The 19,646-nt window shown below is 41.6% G+C and overlaps 1 protein-coding gene across 7 annotated transcripts in view; it reads right to left on the bottom strand.

Moving 5' to 3' along the window:
* Positions 1-14,477, bottom strand: part of OGDHL (oxoglutarate dehydrogenase L) — a 50,287-nt gene extending 35,810 nt beyond the window's left edge. The window contains exons 1-4 of one of the 7 annotated variants that reach the window (XM_064430205.1): positions 14,269-14,328; positions 9,913-10,016; positions 9,397-9,631; positions 2,718-2,891 (exon numbers count right to left, since the gene is read on the bottom strand). In XM_064430205.1, the coding sequence (XP_064286275.1) occupies positions 2,718-2,891; positions 9,397-9,603 (381 nt within the window). In that variant the 5' untranslated portion in view covers positions 9,604-9,631; positions 9,913-10,016; positions 14,269-14,328. Of the gene's footprint in view, positions 1-2,717; positions 2,892-9,396; positions 9,632-9,912; positions 10,017-11,520; positions 11,542-11,660; positions 12,173-12,299; positions 12,702-12,863; positions 12,925-14,268 lie in introns of those variants that run through there. The other 6 variants (XM_064430206.1, XM_064430203.1, XM_064430207.1 and 3 more) reach the window with 6 other exon arrangements.
* Positions 14,478-19,646: the final 5,169 nt, after the last annotated feature.

The following is a 19,646-nucleotide window of genomic DNA, read 5'->3' as shown; positions in this document are numbered from 1 at the left end:
TCACTTATAACAGATTGGTGCTGAAGCAGTTTATATTGGAAGTGAAGAGATCACTCTTCCTGAGCTCTGCTCCAAATCAGATAGCATCTGACAGCATCTATTTTCCTTCACGAAATTTCAGAAATTTGATCTGATAGAATTCATATTCAAGACACTGAAGAACACAAACTGAGTGAGGAATTTAGCCAGCTTTCAATGATCAGTGTGACTGGTGTTAATGCATGCCACATGTTGCTATAAACTAGTGAATTATCATATAATATTGCTACAGAAGAAATAACTAATTGATCCCAGAGAGTCTCAAATATAAAATAATTTTAATATGCCTCTTATGTGTAACTCTCATATACCAAAATAACTCATTAAAAGATTTGTATAGATTAATATATTGATAATTTCTCCTTGTAATTTTTCTTTTTAACAACAAATTTGCATCCCTTGGGTAGAATTTCATTCATCCTAATTGTCCCTGAAAAAACCCCAAAATTATAAAGTGAAGTGCGTCACACAGTAATAAAATATGATTACAGTGTGATTAATCAAGAAGGGACCTGTAAAACCACTGTTCAATTATTGTATATTTGCATGAGAGTTTATAACAAAATAGTTTCCAGTCACAGAAATACCACATCTTTTTTGGAACTACCAGCCCACTAAACTCAGCCTGACTTCTGTGATTCTTTGCATCTCATGAATCACCAGTAATGAAACTCTGACAGGCCAAATGATGCCCACAGCAACATCTGTGCCATCTGACTGTTTATAGCAGCACAAAGTTTATCTGACTGGAACAAAGCAAACAATTCTGTCTCAAACATCATCAACAGGAAAGAATTCACCTCCCCAAGTTACATCTGCTCTTCAGTATTAATAGGAAGAGGAAGAAGATCAGCAGGAATGCCAAAACCCAGAAAAGCAGAGTAGTAAATGCTGTGCCATATTATTCCAGGGGCAGTTTGATCTTTCACCAAAAGATAGTATTTCCCTCCATATCAAGGCATTTTTAGTAAGTCCTACTACTTTCACTGAATACAGAAAATAGTAACATCTGCAAAAATCAGAGATCAACCTTGTGAAAATACATACATAGAAAATTTTCATTGATTGCCATATGACTAAATGCAAGTACAGACTACCAGAAACTAGACCTTGATTTCTCTGGCCTTGCTTTTGTTAAGCACACACAGCCCACTGATAATCCTTCTTTCAGTGTGCCCAGTGCTCTCTGTTAGAACAAGCAATAGATTAACTGCCTTCTCAAAGTCCAGCTCAACAGACCACAAAGCAGCTTACCACAAAACCATAAAACACTGACAGGTTTGAGAAATGAAAATTCTGTATCCTTCTCCATTTCATTTCATTATCAGGCAAAGGAAGGTCACAAATTATCATACCCCTTCAGCACTGAATTTAGAGGGTACTAAATACCTTTTAAAAAGCAGACAGTTGCCTTAGGCAATCCTCTGTGACTGTTTGTTGCAGACACATGGGTGCCTGCCATTTCTACAGACATTTCTGTTTCATCACTTGACAAATACAGGGAGCAAAATGGCAATCCTTGAAGTACTTTCAAGTAAATTGTGTCAAAGCAGCCTAACATTCTCCAATTTTCTCTAATACTTCACCAAATTTTTACTGCAAAATTGGTTATTCTCTGCATATCTATTTCTAAGCAAATTTCACATATTCTTTATATTCACAACCATTTCTACTCTTTTACAACAACCTTCCAACTCAATGGTGACAATGCAATGTGCACAAATAAAGGCCTTTTAGGAAGTTCCTCTTCCACTCTCCTCATGACACAAACAGGATATAAAATACTTAGGGCAGGGAGGAACAGATCTGCTCAAATCAAACTGTAGGAAACTTCTGTAGTAACTTGGGAAGTTACTAATTTAAAAATACTTGTGGAATATTTTGTTGAACACAGATCTAGTTTTAAGGGTTGGTTATTTTGGGGGGGGGTTTACATAATTTGTAAGCCTTTTATTGAAAGTAGGATACTAAATACAAGTCTAAACAAAAATATTTAAACTTGTTTTTCATTTGGAAAATATCTAACAAAACCCACTGTCCTGTTTCCAAATTCCTTCTTCTTTTATAGGAAAAATAATTAAATTATACTTAATTTCTTAATTTACTAAAAGGGTTAAAAATCAGAGAGTAAAACAAAATCAATTTTGATGAACAGCTCTCTAAAAGAATCCATCAAAGTTAACCCAAACTCAGTACTGTCAGCCTCCCAAAATTCACTTTCTGGTTAATTCATCATTTCTCCTCTCTCTTTTTACCTATAATCCTGCTCAAATCAGGAATCTCAAGATTCACCTTAGATACATGAGAAGGCAAATACATTCCATCCATTCCTAAAGAATAGCAGTAACATTTAGAATTGCAGTATAAATGTTCTCAGAGGTGTAGACCAATTTTCACAAACCACTGTCTCCATAAACTCCTTCTGGGCTAAATCAGATGACCAACATGAGGTCTGTGGGTAATCTGGATTATGAGTTTCCAAACCAGAGGATCACCCCAGTCTGAATCCCACACTTCCACGTTCAGACGCTGTGCTGGAAAGAAAAGCTCTCTAGTTCAAGGCCTTTTGGATCAGAAGCAAGACAGCAGTTAAGACCAGAACACAAATGAGAACATAAAAAGGAAGAAGGGTGTTTGCATAGAAGAGGCCTTCCCACCCCCACCCCAAATGCACTTACTTGGTATGCCCTTATCAAGGACTGCACAGCGAGGTGGTCTTCAACAACCTTTTCAGCCGCCGCCGGTGTTGGGGCCAGGCCGTGGCTCTGCAGGAATGATCCCTTTCCCTCCTGCTGAGCTGGCAGATGGGCTGCTTGGCCAGCGGCAGCGCTTCGGAAAAACACATCCCACGACTGGACATGCGTACAGAGAAGAGAAATATTTATAAACTAAAGAAAAGTCTCATCCAAAGCAGCTCTTTCAAACTGCAGATGGAACCTCACTGCATTACAGTGTTAAACACAACTCACAGACAGCAAAAAAAAGAGCACTGATATGTCTCAGTACAACTGTGTGGTTTATTTACACAGAACACTTCCTCTCATTTCTTACACCAAGCTTGCTCAGCAGAAAACTCAGCAGCACACAGGACTGTAAAGATCTCCATATATTATCCAATCACACAACTCTTTTTAATTGTGCTGTTTATTCAGGCAGCCAAGAATGGGTACAGTGTAATGGTGCTGGTAAAGAGTTATCAACCCTATAAAAGAAAGAACCTTAATAAACTAAATCCATTCCTCTAATGATACTTACAGAATTTATGGTACTTCAAGACACTCACTGATTATGCTAAATCAGAATCAGTCCTTAAGAGCTTTTCTTGAAGAAACTTTAAAAGCAATTAAAGCTTTTTTGAGTGAGATTTGTTCTAAGTTCCTTTCCTCACCAGCTTAGGTTACCTTACCATGAAAGAAATTACGGGCCTGATTTCAGGTAAAGTCACAATTTTAGAAAAGTACTTATCTCAGAAACTGAATCACAACAAGCAAGAGATCCTTTTGTTTTCTTCTGTGCTTTTACACAAGCTGCTTCATTCACATTTACCCCAATCTTGTTTTCCTGAACTGTTTTCATTCTGATGAGGTGGTCACTGTGTCAAGTTAGCATGGTATCAGATATACGAATGTTAACAGAGCAGCAGAATGGGACAAAACATGTGAGACACTTGTACTCAGCAAAGAAGGAAATCTGTGTAAAACACTTCCCTTAGCTGGCTAATTTCAGAAAACAAAAACTTACATATCTTTGTGACTGGAATAGAAGAACTGCAAGTGATAAATTTCTGCAAGGCTGCAAGCCTTGCAGATTTCCATTACATTTCAAAGAACCAAGTGCCAGGGAAAAGAAAAAGTAGTCCAAAGCAATTCTTTTTAAAAGATGACTTAATATGTGCATTACAGAACCCACAAAAGAATCAAAATAACATAATACAAGCATGGATGACAGAAAAATATTTACAAAATCCTTTTTGCTTTCATTAACAAAAAGTCTTCATACTGACATTTCTAAAAGCTCTAAGGTGTTCAGAAACACCATGAGAGAGACAGCATAAAGGAGCTAAACATCACCCAACTGTCCAAGTTCACGTTGTGGAAGTGGGGGGATTCATTGAACCTGTGGTTGGGAATCTCATCATTAGCATGAGGCCACTGCCCAAGAAACACTGTTTTAATGCACCCCTCCTACTTCTTTATTCATACAAAGCTGCATCAATACAGATACAGTAAACTCAATTTATCACCCTGCTCTTATACAGGCTTATCTAAACATAGCCTGACTTTTATATGCTCTGACAAATTAAGGCAGACAGATCATGTGTGGTGGCCAGTTCCAGACATACTGATGAAGAATTCATTCCTCCTCCCTTCTCTTATTTATGCCTGTTTCCTATATTCTTCTTACCTTGACATCTTGGCAGCCACACTGAGATTAGAAGTCTGAATTTACATCCTCTAAGTGATCTACAAGAGCCTATTAGTGTGACTGTATTTCAGCTGGGATTCTCTCTCTACACCTTCTTGGTCTGTGTTAACAACAGTATTGTTATTCCATGCCTACACAGCACCCAGTGCGAGAGTCTGGAGACCCCTGACAGTGAAAAACAATCATAATCCCTTCTTTGACTACTAAAGCTACTTAGACTGGAGAAAGTATTTGGGCAATACACAGTAACAAATTATTGTTAAACATTAAATTAGGAAATTCCTAACATACACTTGGATCCATGGCATCTCTCACATTCGAAGTTTTAATAAAGAATTTGCTTTGCTTATGTTAAGGTTTCTTCCTTACTCTATCTAACACCATGATACACACACAATGATGATGATAACATAACTATTCCTTTTTTGAGTAAAAACTTTCATTTAAATGCAAAAGTTATCACAGCACAGTCCCACAAACAACTGAATGTGTTTTTAGACAAGTGCTCTGCTGAGAGAGTTGTTAACAAACTCCAAAAAGACTTGCCCAACAAGTGATCTGTTTAAGGAGAGTCACTATAGGGCTCTTACTTCATGCAAACTCACAAATATAAAGAAAATGTTTCCATCTGAGGATGCAGCCAGCTGAGACAGAATGGACCCAGACTATTTTTTCCTATCACATTTTTGAACTTATTGATTTGTTGGACAGGCTTGACATTTAATCAGAGGGGAGGGAAAATACATCATTTGGCTACAGAAAATTAGTTTTTACTAGATACACATCCATCAAAGCCTCTACAAATTTCTATAGTGTCTTTCAAGATTGATACCAGATTATAGTCTTCAAGTTCTGTGTATCAATGTCAGTCTTTGGTAACAGCCTTTGCCATGTGACTGAACAGACAGAAGACCAGTTTGCTCTCACTGCAAACCTGCAGCTTCTCAACTAAATTAGTAAAGTTCGTCAAGAAAATGGTAGAGGGGATTTATAACACAGAAGTACATTCACAGAAAAGAGAAGACTTACTATAGTGATAGATGATACATTTTCTTTCATTCTGCCAGCAAATCTATATTGTAGTTAACCATCATTTTCTTAAGCAATATAACACAATTCAAGTGATTCAGTGGCAACATTTTACTGTCACATAATGAACAGTGTTGCAATTAGAATAACAAGTAACATATGCTTCATCTTGATGGTTTGGGTTTTTTTCCTAGTGCCATCACAAAATTCATCAACTGCAGTGAGGACAGTAAAGCCTTAGAAGACACACACTGAGCACCACTATATCATTTAAAAAAGAAAATGAGTAAAATGAAGTCAAAGCAAAACAATCCCCCATATCTTTTCCTAGTCCATAAACCAAGGGGGTGATTACACACTCAGGGCAGAGCAGCTGCACACAGGATTACATGGCAGGCATTGTGTACACCATAGCAAACCATGCAGTTTTGTAATTAATCTTGTGATAGTAATAACTGAGCCTTGTCAAGCTTCTCTCTGATGATCTATGGCCCTGACACCAAGCTTCAAGGAGAAATAATGATGCCTTTTTCAGAGCACACGTCATTTTATTCTGATTGTGATTTTGGCTACTCTGACAATAGGAAATTCAAAAGGCAAGAAAAAGCAGGAAATAATCTGAAGTGGATTTGTACAAAGAATAAAAACTCTTTATATATGCATATTCCTTGATACACAACCAGGATATATGTAGAAAGGAGAAATTCTTAGAAACACCACATATGCTCATTGGAATGTGACCACCATACTTCAAACAGCTCTAAATAAGCATACATGGGAAGACATTCCCAGTCAAATCTTCAGAGAGGGAAATCAGTTCAGGAGACCTGATTAATTGGAGTTCCTAAGTATAAGTGAACAGAGTAGGACTTTTAAAGCCCAGGAAAAATCAAGCTTCACCATCTAACCAATGAGGAGGCACATCCCCTCTGAAAAAGGGTTATCTAAGAAGAAACATGAGGAGAAATATGGTATAAAAAGGAAAATGAGGAAAGAGAATGCAATGTCTAAACAGACAAAAGCTGGTTCTCTAAATCATGCTGGACATAACAAATAAAACGACAAAAATGAGTGGCCTGCAGAGAGCCAAATCATTAAAAAAACCATATTCAACACCACGTGGTGTCTCTTGACATTATTTTCCAACACTTCCTCTCCTTTCCATACGAGAATAACAAATGCATAACTTTACAGTCAAAATCACAGCACAATTTTTTTTGCATTTTTAAAAAAATAGGGTGATTTAAACCCTTAACTGTTAAAACTTCTTTTATAAAAGCTCAAATTGAACAATTTCTGTCAACAAAAATCTTGGGAAGGTATTTGCAGCTTTCAGCCAATTAGATGAGATTGTTTTCAAGAAACTGAAAATTAATTTTGTTGATGAAACAAAGTAAAATTAATTGGCATTCTTCTCCTTCTCCCCTTTTCTCACAGGCTGTGAAAAAAGTAATAATTTAGGCAAGAATAGCTGTAATCCATTATTTCCATCCATCATATTCTTTCAAGCCTCATAAATCAGGGACACAGTGAATTCACTTCAGTTTGTTACTGTCTCAAGTTTATTAAACACAGTTAACCTAGGAAAGAATTCACACAGTTTTATGATCGTGCTGGTTTGGGCTGGGGCACTGAATTGCACAGTAACTGGTTTGGATTTCAAAAGGGGGTTGGCAGTACAGAGACACTTTCGTTATTGCTGAGCAGAGCTTACACAGTGTCAGGGCCTTTCTTCTCCTCATCCCACCAGTGAGGAGGTTGGGGGTGCACAGGGGGTTGGGAGGGACGCAGCCAGGACAGCTGACCTCAACTGACCAAAGAGATATTCCAAACCACATCATGCTCAGCTTGGGGAAAGAAGGAAGGGGGGACATTCAGAGTGATGGTGATTGTCTTCTCAAGTCACCATTACATGTGCTGGAGCCCTGCTGTCCTGGGGATGGCTGAACACCTCCCTGCCCACCCATGGGAATTAGTGAACGAATTCCTTCCTTTGTTTTGCTTTGTTTCTGCATGCAGCTTTTGCTTTCCCTATTAAACTGTCTTTATCTCCAACCACAAGTTTTCTCACTTCCACCCTACTAATTCTTTCCCCCATTCATGCCTATGTGTGAGAGAGAAAGCACAAGTGGCTGCATGATTGCCAGACAGGGTTAAACCACGACAAAAACGCATCTTGAATCACCTGGGATCCACTCCCTAGGCCACACCCTGCATTCCTCAGTCAGCTCATTTATTGCTTGCTGTTCAACCCATAACCTGCATCACCTCGACAGGATCCATATCAGACTGCGCCTGAAGTGCCAGATGAGTTGTCTGGCCGTTCGGCAGGATTTCTTGCATTTCTGCCTGCCCCGAGCACCAGTCCGTAGCGCATCTCGCGGCCGCCTCGGTTCAGCACCCTGGGCAGCTCCGGGCGGAGCTCCAGCGCTGCCGCCCCGCTCCCGGCTGCGCTGGGAGCTCCGCACTCCCTGCCCACCACAGGGACCACGGCAGCGCTTCCCAGCAGCAAAGTGCACTCCGCTGCAAAGGGGCTGAACCAGGAATTCCATTCATCTAAAAGGAAAGAAGTTAGCCAGAAGCCAATATAATGTAAATATGATACAAAACAAGATGTCACCTTGTTGTCACCACACACTCCTTATGCATGAGTTCATCCCTTCAGTATCCCCAGTATAGAAGGGTTGGTATCGATCTACAGCCGTGACACACCACGAGGGCTTTGCAGAAATTCAGTGCACCCACACAATGTGCTACCCCACACTGGTGGCACTCAGCTGGCAGCTACAGGACAAGGGCTCAAAGTCAGCTGAGAAAGAGCCATTCGTGGAGAAAGTTTCTCCATCCCAAGTTCAGGTGTAAGAAAAAAGACCTAGGACCAATCTGCTATGTGAATAACAGTCAGTCTTCAGAGCTGGCACTGCATATGTCATCTTTCAACAAGACTAAGTTCATACACAACATCCAAAGAAAAAAACAGCTACAAAAATATCCTTTTTGGTTTCCTTTTTAGCTTCTGCCCTCGGCATGCGTCACATCCTCATGCTCTAGACAGATTATCAGACTTAGAACAACAACTTCTAAGTGACATTTTGATATACATGCCTCAAGAATAAGGGAACAGACAACCAATTTGGTAAACATTTTGGGCACAATTCACATTACTTCCTGGAAAATGACTTGTCTGTCTTAGAATTGATCAGATTTCTCATCAACTTCTTAAGTTACTATACATGTATCACCATAACAGAGCCCTCTTTGTCAGCAGAAAGCTTGTTAAAAATAAGCCTATGTATTTTGTCTACAAGAAAGGATTTGGGTAATAGAGTTTTTAGAAAAGAAAAAAATGTCTATTGCCTGGAGAGAAAAGGAGAGACACAAAACAAAATACTTTTCAAGATACTTCAGAAGAATATTCTGATAATTTCAGATTGACTTTTCAAGTTACAACTTCCATTAATCCAAAGACAACTGAACATTTGTCTTCTTCAGACAGCTTAGAAGTACCAACATCAACACATTATTTAAATATAGTCTCTAATAGAGCCTTACTACAAACCAAAAACTTAAATATATTTTATTCTTGGGTCTTCTTCTGGATGCAATGAATTACTTAACTGACTCCTTGACCAGCATTCCCATGGAGGAATAAGGTTTCAGAGCAGCTGTCTATTTCTGGTCTGTACTTGTCCTTCTTTCTGCTCTGCTCACCATGCCTGTGCCTCCTCTGTACTTTCATAGTTGCAACATCACATCTTACACCAATCAATAGGTGGGAAATTAATTTCATGTTTTTCATTTCACACAACACCTTTTCCTGAACTTTTTATTAAAAAGCAAGTGAAAAAGTAAAAGAAACCTATTCCACTCTTAATCCAGTATTACAGCCAAGTTTAGACTCACCTTATGTACACTGTTAGGGTTTTCAAGCCATGCACAGTACATTTCCTCCACGTAATTGGAATTACTCCCACTCAGGAACGGCTCTGAGGTTCCTGATGAAACATACCGTTGGCCATGTAAAAATGCCCTTCTGGCTACATCCTGATTTTCCAGAAGTTTAAAGCCATGCCTCTTCAGCGTAGCTGCAAACAACTTCAGATGACTCATGTTTGTTTATTAGCCAGACAATCCAAGCCTATTAATAAAATAAAAACAAACTCAATCAGAAAAAGAGCCAATGAATTGCAGACACATTTCAGCCTCACAGCAAAAACTGAGGTTTCTGGCTACAGTGCCCTAGTACAAAGCTCAGGCCTGGGCACGAAGCTCCCTTCAGAGTGAGGGCACACACACAGCAGTGGAGTGGCTGCAGCTGGCCATGCCCACACCAGCCAGCTGCTCTCACAGCTCCTGCAGCAATCACCCTTTGTACCGCCGGCCCAGCTCCCTGGAACACAGGGGCTGCTAATCACCGACCTCTCCGGAGCTCCTGGCAACCCCAGCTGCTCTCCCTCTGTTTGGAAAGCTGAGGCCTCTTGCCCAGCCAGGCTGGGCTCAGCAAACCGTGTCAGCCACAGGTGCTGTGGAAAACAAAAAGCCGCTACCTCAAATTTCTGCCACGAGTAATGGAGCTGACCAAATAATTACAAGTGTTAGTTAAGTGTTCATATTGACATTAGCCTTCAACCAAACGGTGAGACACTGAGAAAGGGCTCACTTTAATTTGTTTTCCTAACTGGAAACATTTATCTTGTGCTTCCAATGATCTCTTATGAGCTTGGTAACAAGGACAGCAGATTCCATGCAATTTTGAATTGAGAAATTCAATTTTCCAATTCAATTTTCCACAATAAATGTTGAATCTACTGAATGGTGAACACCATCAGCTCCAATGCTAGCAAAGGGAATCAGGGCTCACCTTCAAAATAAAGAAGAACAAATGCATCTTAAAGTTAGTCCTGAACTAATATAATCTTAATGTTGAAATTGCTAAAACTGCAAAGAAAGAGCAATAATGTGAAAAGAAAATATTAATTTTGTTTTCATTTTTTAAGTATTTAGACAGCTACGATATCATGAAGGATAAGTTATTAATTTAGAAGAAGTAAAATTCAGATTTAACTCCAAAGTGGCTCTCATTTATTCAGCTGTCCATCTGGAGAAATAATTTATTTGGTCCAAGGTAAAACCCAAGGTCTTTTGTTGCTTGGTGTGACAGAACAACTTCTGTAGCCATGATATTTTATGAAAAATCCTTTGCTGGGATTTTTTTCTCCTGAGGAGCTGAGGAGCCTCAGGAAAGAAATGTAAACAATAACTATCAGCTGCTGTGGAATGCAACAGGTGCAGCTGAGATTGGTGCATCTGGGTTGTTTCTAATTAATGGCCAACCACAGTCAGCAGGCTCAGACTCTCTGGGAGTCAGGAATCTTCGTTATTGCATTCCATTCCATTCCTGTTCTTTCTAGCCTTCTGATGAAACCTTTTCTCTCTATTCTTTCAGTACAGTTTTAGTATATAATTTTAATATAATATATATCATAATATAATATATCAGCCTTCTGAAACATGGAGCCAAGATTCATATCTTTTCACTCGTCCCTGTCTCCTCACACAAAGCATCAACCAGAAACTGCTAAAAAAAAGCAATAACCTGCCAAATGAACTTCAAAGTTGTTTTTCCTTTTTAAAAACAACACTGTTATTTTGAGTAATGAAAAATTTTTAATGTTGCCTATTACATGTTAAGATTTCTTCATCTCTAATACAAAAACAGATACTATAAAAAAACTTCATAAACACTTCTGTATATAAATCCCATTAAACTATTTTCTCACTCTTACAGCCTCCTTTCAAAAAACAAAATACATGGTTATAAAATGCCTAATTTTGTAAGGCATAGGAATAGCTATGTTTTTCATCATCCAATTTAAAAGTTAATATTAATCCTAAATAAAAGAAAAAAAAGAAAAAGGGCTCCTACTAAATAAAACAGTATTACTGCTTGTTCTTGTCTGACATCACATTTTTAGCTCCACATCTAAAAGCTGATGACTAGATCCTTTTCTTAGTCACTACCTTTACCTATCACCCCAGCAGTGAACTGTCCTTGATCATATCAGATTCCCTTGTCTTCTCTCTCAAGACCTCTGCAGCCTTTTCACTCTCACCCACCAGCAGACCTGAGCTGTAGCTCCTCAGAGCAGCAGCCACCATCCACTTACTGCATGCTCCAAACAAGCACTTATCCACTCCCTCCATGTGCCCAGACACATGGAAAGCAGCACTGAAACCAGCACCCAGTCCTCATTTAAACCTATGAGCTCCTCAAAACCACACACTCTTCTCTCTCCACCTGGCATTTGCAGCAAATTGGCACCAGCTGGGCTGCTGGCATGCTGAGCCCCTACTCACCAGTCTTATCCCCTACCTGCTTATACTCCCTTGTCATTTCCCACTTTTTATTTTGTTTATTACAACACCTGTATCAACACCCATCTCTGACCAGGGCTCCCAAGCAACTGGAGGAACAGGAACACCATCAGCACCATTTTGGAAGCAGATTAAGTCCTGCAAGAGCTCAGTGACTGCAAGAACACTGACAGAACTCATATACTGTCTGCGTACATAATTCTCTGTAAGATTTAACAGCAAGCATTCATGATGTCATTTTGCAAAATTGGGTGAGACTTCAGCATGTTATAAAAGTAAGAACAGAGAGGTCACCATGGCACATACAACTTCATGTCTGTGTCCATTCTCATACAAATTATTATTATTATTGCACCTATCTTACTGCATGTAAATCTCACCCTCTGCCACAAGACCTTTGCACAAACACTCACTCCTAAGGGATTACCTACTCTCACTTAAAGTGCTTTGTAAAGACTTGGGAAAGAAGGGAAAGAGAGGAACATTTTTCCCAGCTTATCATACTGCAGCAGCAAGCTTCTTAAGCACAGGTACTTTTGCATTTTTTTTTTCATCATATGTCTGCCTGAAGAACGTGTAGTTCTTTCTTCTAGACGTTAGTAAAGAACACAGAATAAGAAAAATTTGTCAGAGAGAGTGGAAAATGGGCACAAATGACATAATATATAACAGAAAAAAAGAGCTTGTAAGTGGTACCAGTCACTTCCCTCTGGTTCCATTTAAATTTCAAAACGGGGTCAGAGCCATACTTCAAGCAGTAACTACTGAATATGCAATCTATAAAAGCATACAGGAGCTAAGTCATTCCAGCCAGATTTCAGCTACAGATTAATGTGACTCAAAAGCCCTGACTTCTTCCTAGTTTTTCCTTCTGCACACATCGCTCTTCAGCGCAGATGTCAGCTGTCAGCAGCTAAACAAACCAGAGACCACCAGCGCGATCACAGCCCATCCCAGCCCACTGAGCCTTGAGAGTGTCAGTCGGAAATCAGCACCCAGGACAGCGCACAGGAGCCGGGAGGAGTCAGACCGGTTCCACTCCACCGTGTTTCCCAAACCAACCCTGAAATGAAAACAGTGATTGGAAAGGGATCAAGCTGAGCTATGAGCAACCTAAAGAATGGCATTAATTAAATCTCTAACAGAGGTCAAAAATAAGAAAGAAGCAGTGAACCACAAGAACAACCTGATATTTAATGCACCACAGCACCCTCAAAACGGTGGAATGAAATCCCTGAGTAGCTGAAAATTCCTGCAGCTGTTCTGTCTCAAACAACGACCTAGCTTTCACCTTGGCACTTCCACCTCTAGAAGTGCCCTAATGTCACAGACAGTCTTGGGGATTATTCTACCCAGCAGATGCTTCTGACAACAAAGTTTTTATCCAGCTCTTTTCAAAATCACTTTCAGTATAAATACACTGCATGTATGAATTAATATCGTCCTGATATTTCACTGCCCTTACTGAGTTTCTTAATCCATGTGAAGCCCTGTTGTTAATGTTCTTTATGCTCTGTAGAAATGGTGGTTTAAAAATCTGGTCCATATTCCATAAAAAGAGTTCTTCATCCACTATCACAGTAACTTCCCACAATATTCCCCACACAGCTTACTCTTAAAGTTCCCCTTAAGACTGAGTAATTAAAATAAAACAAGGCTGACAGTGAAAAAAAAAAATGGATGAACATGATAAAGTTTCTCCAAAAGATTATCACAGAAAATTTAAATTACAAATACAGGGAATATCCTTATTAAATAAGGCCACTTCAGGGATACCTCCATGCACTACATGTTTTTTTTTTCCCCCAGCACAGATATGCCGTGCTGTACAGAGGTTCCTAACTCTCCACACACAGAGTTGACCTGCAGGAGGTTTTCCAGCGGCGCCCTCGCCCCAGGGCGTCCGGCGCGAGTCCCGGGCCATGGAGGCGCCTCGGTGCAATGAAACTTAACGGATTTATCACCCTGCCCTGGAAAACGCCTTCAGCGGGCACCGGAGGGACAACACCCCGCAGTACCACAGGGATGACAGCACCACAGACTGCAGGCTACCAGCGGAGCAGGGGGAGGATCCGGGAGGGTCGGGTTTGCTCTCCGGCCCCTCCCCGCAACGCCAGGACGCGGTGTCCCGGTCACCCTGGCCACCGGGGGCCGGAGCCTGCCGGGCTCTCACGGCGCTCCCGGCTGCGACGGGGCTGGGACAACACCGGAGCTGGGGGCAGGACGGGCCGCCCCGCTCGCCCCCCGCTCCGGGGCCCGGCCCGGCCTGCGGCGCGACCCCCTTAGCCGCACGGCGAGAGGCCCCGCCGCGCCGGGGGCCTGCGCGGGGGACGGGCCCCGCAGCGCGGCCGGGCCCGGCCTGGCTCCGCCGCCCCCCGCCCCTCACCGGCGCGGACAGACCTGCGGGGGCGCGGAGGCTCCAGCGCATCCGCGGAGCGCGGCGGGGAGGGCGCGGAGGGAAGGGAGGGAGCGGCGGGGCGGGGGCCGCACCTGCATCACGTGAGGCGCGCGCTGAGGTCACGGCGGGGCGGGGCCGCGGGCGCTGCACCGGCACCGGCGCCCCGGGACACAGCCCGGGACACGGGACACACCCGGGACACAGCCCGGGACACGCCCCCGCCCGAGGGAACATCCCGCCCCACGCCGCCCCCGCAGCCCCTCACAGCCCCCGGCCCCTCACAGCCCCCGGCCCCGGTGGGCACAGAACGCGTTTGATGCTCCCGCCCCTCAGCAAACGCGTAAATAGAGTCGAGAGCGCCGCACCTGCGCCAGGCAACGCTTAAGGAAAGCCATGGGATGGACGAGCTGCTCGCACCGCTCCTGGGCAGGAGAAGTTTGCCGGGAAGGAGATGGGAAGTTTGCCAAAGGACATACGAAGTGTCCCAAGGACGCACACGTTTGCTCTCCAAAATTTGTACATAAAGTAGACTGAAGGTAGTTGACCTTGACAGAATGATAGTATCTGACTTACATGACCAAATATAAAATGCCAGACAATACAGTTTCAAGTGTTCCTTTGCTGGTAGAATTCTCATTTATAACTTTCATGTTTTCTTTTCTCTTGGTTGCCTTCAAGTTATATGTCTGTCCATTTTCTCTCATAAATCAAAAATGACATATTCTTTCATTTACCTGCTCTTAATCAAGTTAAGACCAAGATCAAATGCCTATATATATATATATATATGCAAAATTGGTGTTTCAGATAACTATTGACACCATCACATACATTCCAATGTTTGTTAACTTTCTGGATAAGTAATAAGATAAGATTGATGGGAAAACTGGACATATATTAAAAGGAAGGAAGAGAGAAAGAACTATAATTTGTTTTGTGCTAAAATAGTGCAAAAATGGGTTTATCAGTCAGGTGGGCAGAAATGGAAAGAACAAACCTTAGGAAGGAACACAACAGGCTTCATCTGGGGTTTTGTCACCTAACGGTCACTCAGATTTTCTTGAGGCGTACTGGTTGATACAATTGTTGATTAGAGTACAATTAATTTCTTCAAGATGAAAAAACCCTTAATCCTCACATAAAGACATCAAAAACCTTATTATCATCTCAGCAGTTTTCCTAGCAGCTGTGCACCTTCAGGGCGCTGCAGAGCGAGGGTGTGAACGATGCGTTCATGGTTTGTGCTGCACTGTTCCGCGCAGGGAACAGATGGAGCAGGGATGGGGCACAGGGAGCCCCAGGATGGCCCATCCCTGGATCACTGCTCCTGGGGAGCCCAGCATCCCTGCACAGGGAAACAGGAGCTGAACTGGTACCTGCAGCTGGCGAGATGCTGCTTGAGCCTTCTGGCAAGTGGTGAAACATCGTTAGATGCTGCAGCTCCTAATTGAGTCTTAACCTTATTATGGGCAGACAGAAGCCATCTTTAGAGCAATCATGTTATGCTGACTGAACATAAATTCAATTAAAAATTATAGTGAGGACAAGAAGACCTCCCCTCCACTTTAGAGGGAAACCCACATATCAAATCTGACTGTGAATACCATTGCAGTGAACAGATAAATATGCGATAGACACTAAGATATTACAGAATGTTTCAAGTGCTTATGGTGTTCCCAAAAGCTTTTGCCCAGTTTCACATTTATGTTATTTTCCTTTCTTTTTTTTCTTTTTTTTTTTTTTTTAATACTTCACACACTGGGAACTTTGTGTGTTTGAAACAGCAAGACTCTGGTTTATTGGGATTTGGAGCAGCTCCCAAATACTCCAATATTTATTGTGACTTGGTTGTCCCACCAGCCTGCCCCAGCAGCTTTTGGTATACTGAGCTATTGCCTTGCTGCTGCTGGCTTCTGGTGTCACTTGGTCACCATTCTGCACCCCTGAGCAGCACCTGCTTACCACTCATCCATTTGCTCTCCAGTGAGACCATGATGGACAATATGCTATTTGCCCATGATTCCTGTTTCATTTATTACAATTTCCATTTACAATTCACATTTACCTGCCCATTTTAGTGTCCACTTGTATATTTACCTCTCCCTCCAGCCAGCCAAAGGCAGATCCACACACTGGCTTTGCTTCCTGCTAAACCATCACACTTCATAATTGGCTGGAAATCTGTCAGCAGAATGAAAACTTTGAACAAAATTGCAATTCCCAGCCCACACAGAGTCAGGTGTGGCAGCTTTCTTTGCATGGGTCTCATGCCTACTCTGTAGTGAGAAAATGTTATGTGTTAGAAAAGTTTTGTACTGGATAAAATGTACATCAGAGGATAGTCACAACAGCACCCCTGTGCTGTCAGAAGTGAAATTGCCTGCTGTGATGGAAGACACACTGCCTTGCCATTCTCTATTTTTATATTTATCCTTATGTCCTGTAGCACCAGTGTGAACCTAACAATTTTACTACTTATTTTGGCCTCAGTTCTGTCTTAACTCAGGCATGAGTTAATAAAACTAGATGCAACCTGTTTAAACAGCCCAAAGCATGTTTTAACAAAACTAGAACCCAGCTGGTTTTGGAAACTCACCGTGCTGCCCCACTGAGGGCTCAATGTGCTTGTTCCAGGGTATGGTGCTGCACACCCCTCTAGTGCCTGGCTCCTGTCTTCTCTTGGGATTGGTACGAGGGTTTTCCTTGGCGGATCAGCAGCCACTTGCAATCAGCATTGAGTTCCTGCGGTTAATTGCTCCACACAACTCTCTCCAACACAGCACGACTTCTCAGTGGGCTTGTTTTTTCAAAGGGTAATCTCATAGGAGGTGGTCAGGGTACAGGATTACTCACAGAAGGACAATCTCATTAATAGCTTCCCCTCCTGAGATAGATACATTTATGTATTTTTGGCAACTCTTCATTGTTGTTGGTAATGTAATTCCACTAAAGACAGTGTTGACCAGAAGTTCTCTTTGAGCCAAGCCAGAAACTCCATTTGCCTTTATTTCCCAATAGGAAAGCACAGGCCACAAACTTAAAGCATCATCTCTTCTCAAAGCAAGGCAATTTGGAGACTGTAAAATCTGAGACCTAAAAACCTTAGAGCCCAGACCAAACAGCTGCAACAAATGATTCAGTCAGTTTTCAAAGGAGAGACTTTGGGGGATTTCCTAGGTAGACATTTCAAATACATGCAAAAACCCTTTTTTAATCCCTTTTTTTGTCAACAAATAATTTATCAAGCTTTTCTCCCTCCCCAGTCCTACATAAGTATTTTAATTACATCTGACACCTCCTGCAGAAAATTTCACATGAGGAATTTCACACGGGTTATTTCTGTTCCCTTTGCTTTCTGAAACCTTGGCTCTGTGTGCCATAAGCTTCACTAATATCCCTGACTTTCATGAATAAACTTCCCGTGGTAAAGGAGCTGTGCTGCTGGATATCTGAAGGACAGAAAAGTGAGTCCCAGTTTCACACAGCTCCTTGCTTTGGGCAGGTTAAATGTGAGGCAGCAGGGAAAGGTAACAGCATGCTGGGCTGTGCCAACTGAAGCACAGGCAGGAGCTGGAGGGGAGCAATGACTGCCCTTTCCTCAGACATAGGGATAACCTGGGCAGGAGGGAGTTCAGCAGGAAGACAGAGCCAGCAAAGCCAGGCTCTTCACAGTGCTGCATGGCAGGAGCATGGGATGGTGAAATAGAAATAGTTCCATCTAGACACAAGGAAAACAGCGTTCACTCAGAGGATAAACATCACAACGAGGACCCAGAAACATGATGCCATCTTTGGAGGCATCTGGACCCAGCTGAACAAAGCCCTGAACAGCCTGGTGTGACCCCAGTGTTGATCCTGCTCTGAGCCCTGGATGACCTCCAAGCTCCCTTCCAAGCTAACACCTATCATTTGTACCAGGTTCACAACAGAAGGCATGTCAAACCTAAGGGTAAGCAGCCATCATTATTTGGTCAACACACAAACTCATATTGACAGTTTTATCTGAATAACAGCTACCTTGGGTTTACTTGCTCTCTAAAATGTCAGGCTGTGATGCTCTGGAGAAAACAGGCACAAGTACAGGGTGTTTTATTGGAAGACCAGTAACACCCAAGACTGCTCCTTGATTGATTTTGGCCAATAGATTATTTTTAAGTGATTTTATTCTCCAAACATATTTCTGGATAGAATCAAACTGCAAGAGCCCATACATCTGGCATCTGGCCACAGATCTGTTAGAGAGAGACAAGCTAGACAACACAGCTGATTGAAAACCAGGAAAACACAAATTCTACTTGGTGATTTCCCAAGTCCTTCCTAATAAACTAGCCCAATACAGCTACAAGAACAAAGGCAACTATTGCTGTAATTATTTCTTTGATACCTCATTGTATTTTCATTAAATTCTTAGAGTAAACAATTAACTACAGTATATACAAAGCAGTGAGTGAGTCAGAAAGATATGTAGGTTAAGGAGGAACTCTGGCACACAACATTTATTAGAGCTACCAAATAATGAATTAATATGGAAATTAGCAAGAGCACTAAACTTAATTTGTCCCACTATTTTAATGGAGGTTAGTACATTGGCAGGCAAATCAGCAAGAAGTCTTCCCACTAACTGTGGAAACAGATCACCACTGACACTGCAAAAGAGCCTGTCAGTATTTGGCACGATGACAATGAACAAAGCACTGCCAACTGCCCTTGCCTTAACCAAGAAATAATTGAAAATATCATAATCTTCTATTTGTAGATTAGAAGCAAATTGCTAGAAAATTATTTTCAGTATTTGCAGGTGTTTCATTAGAGAATCCTAGCTAAAATAGAAAAAAAGAATTCTTTTTGATACCTTTCTTTTGCCTACATCTAAAACACACTGTATTTTGTTAGATTGTTGCTTTAGGTAATAATAAAATTTTAAGGTGCCCTGACTTCATCATATTCAACTGGAAAATTATCCTCATCTCTTTAGAACTATACCACTGGCTGTGTTTTCTTCAGGAGGATCTATTTTGATTTTTAATGCTATTTATCCAGTTGAAGGAATACGTAATTATCTTTCATTTGGAAGAAAATAAATAAGGGAAGACATTCTCCATCAGCTAAAGCTTCTGGGGTATCTGAGATTTACAGCTCTCACTAGGAGCAGGGTTTGCTAATGAAGCTTTTGAAGCCACAGTGGCAGTGTCTGATTGTAATTGCTGAAAGGTGACTCTTGAAGAGCTTTATTTGCACTAATCAACACCACGTTGTGCCTCAAAGCTAGAGTTCCCTTAGAAGCACTGTCCCCACTGAGTTATTACGTAATAACTAAACAGGCTTTTCTGTTTACTTATGGTTTTCAGAAGTAAAAACTTATCAGTGTTTTTCAATGGGA

The sequence above is a fragment of the Passer domesticus genome, chromosome 8, assembly GCF_036417665.1.
Source record: "Passer domesticus isolate bPasDom1 chromosome 8, bPasDom1.hap1, whole genome shotgun sequence".
NCBI classification, from domain to species: domain Eukaryota; kingdom Metazoa; phylum Chordata; class Aves; order Passeriformes; family Passeridae; genus Passer; species Passer domesticus.
The sequence above is the reverse complement of the archived record's forward strand: the minus strand, read 5'-3'. Positions and strand labels throughout refer to the sequence as shown.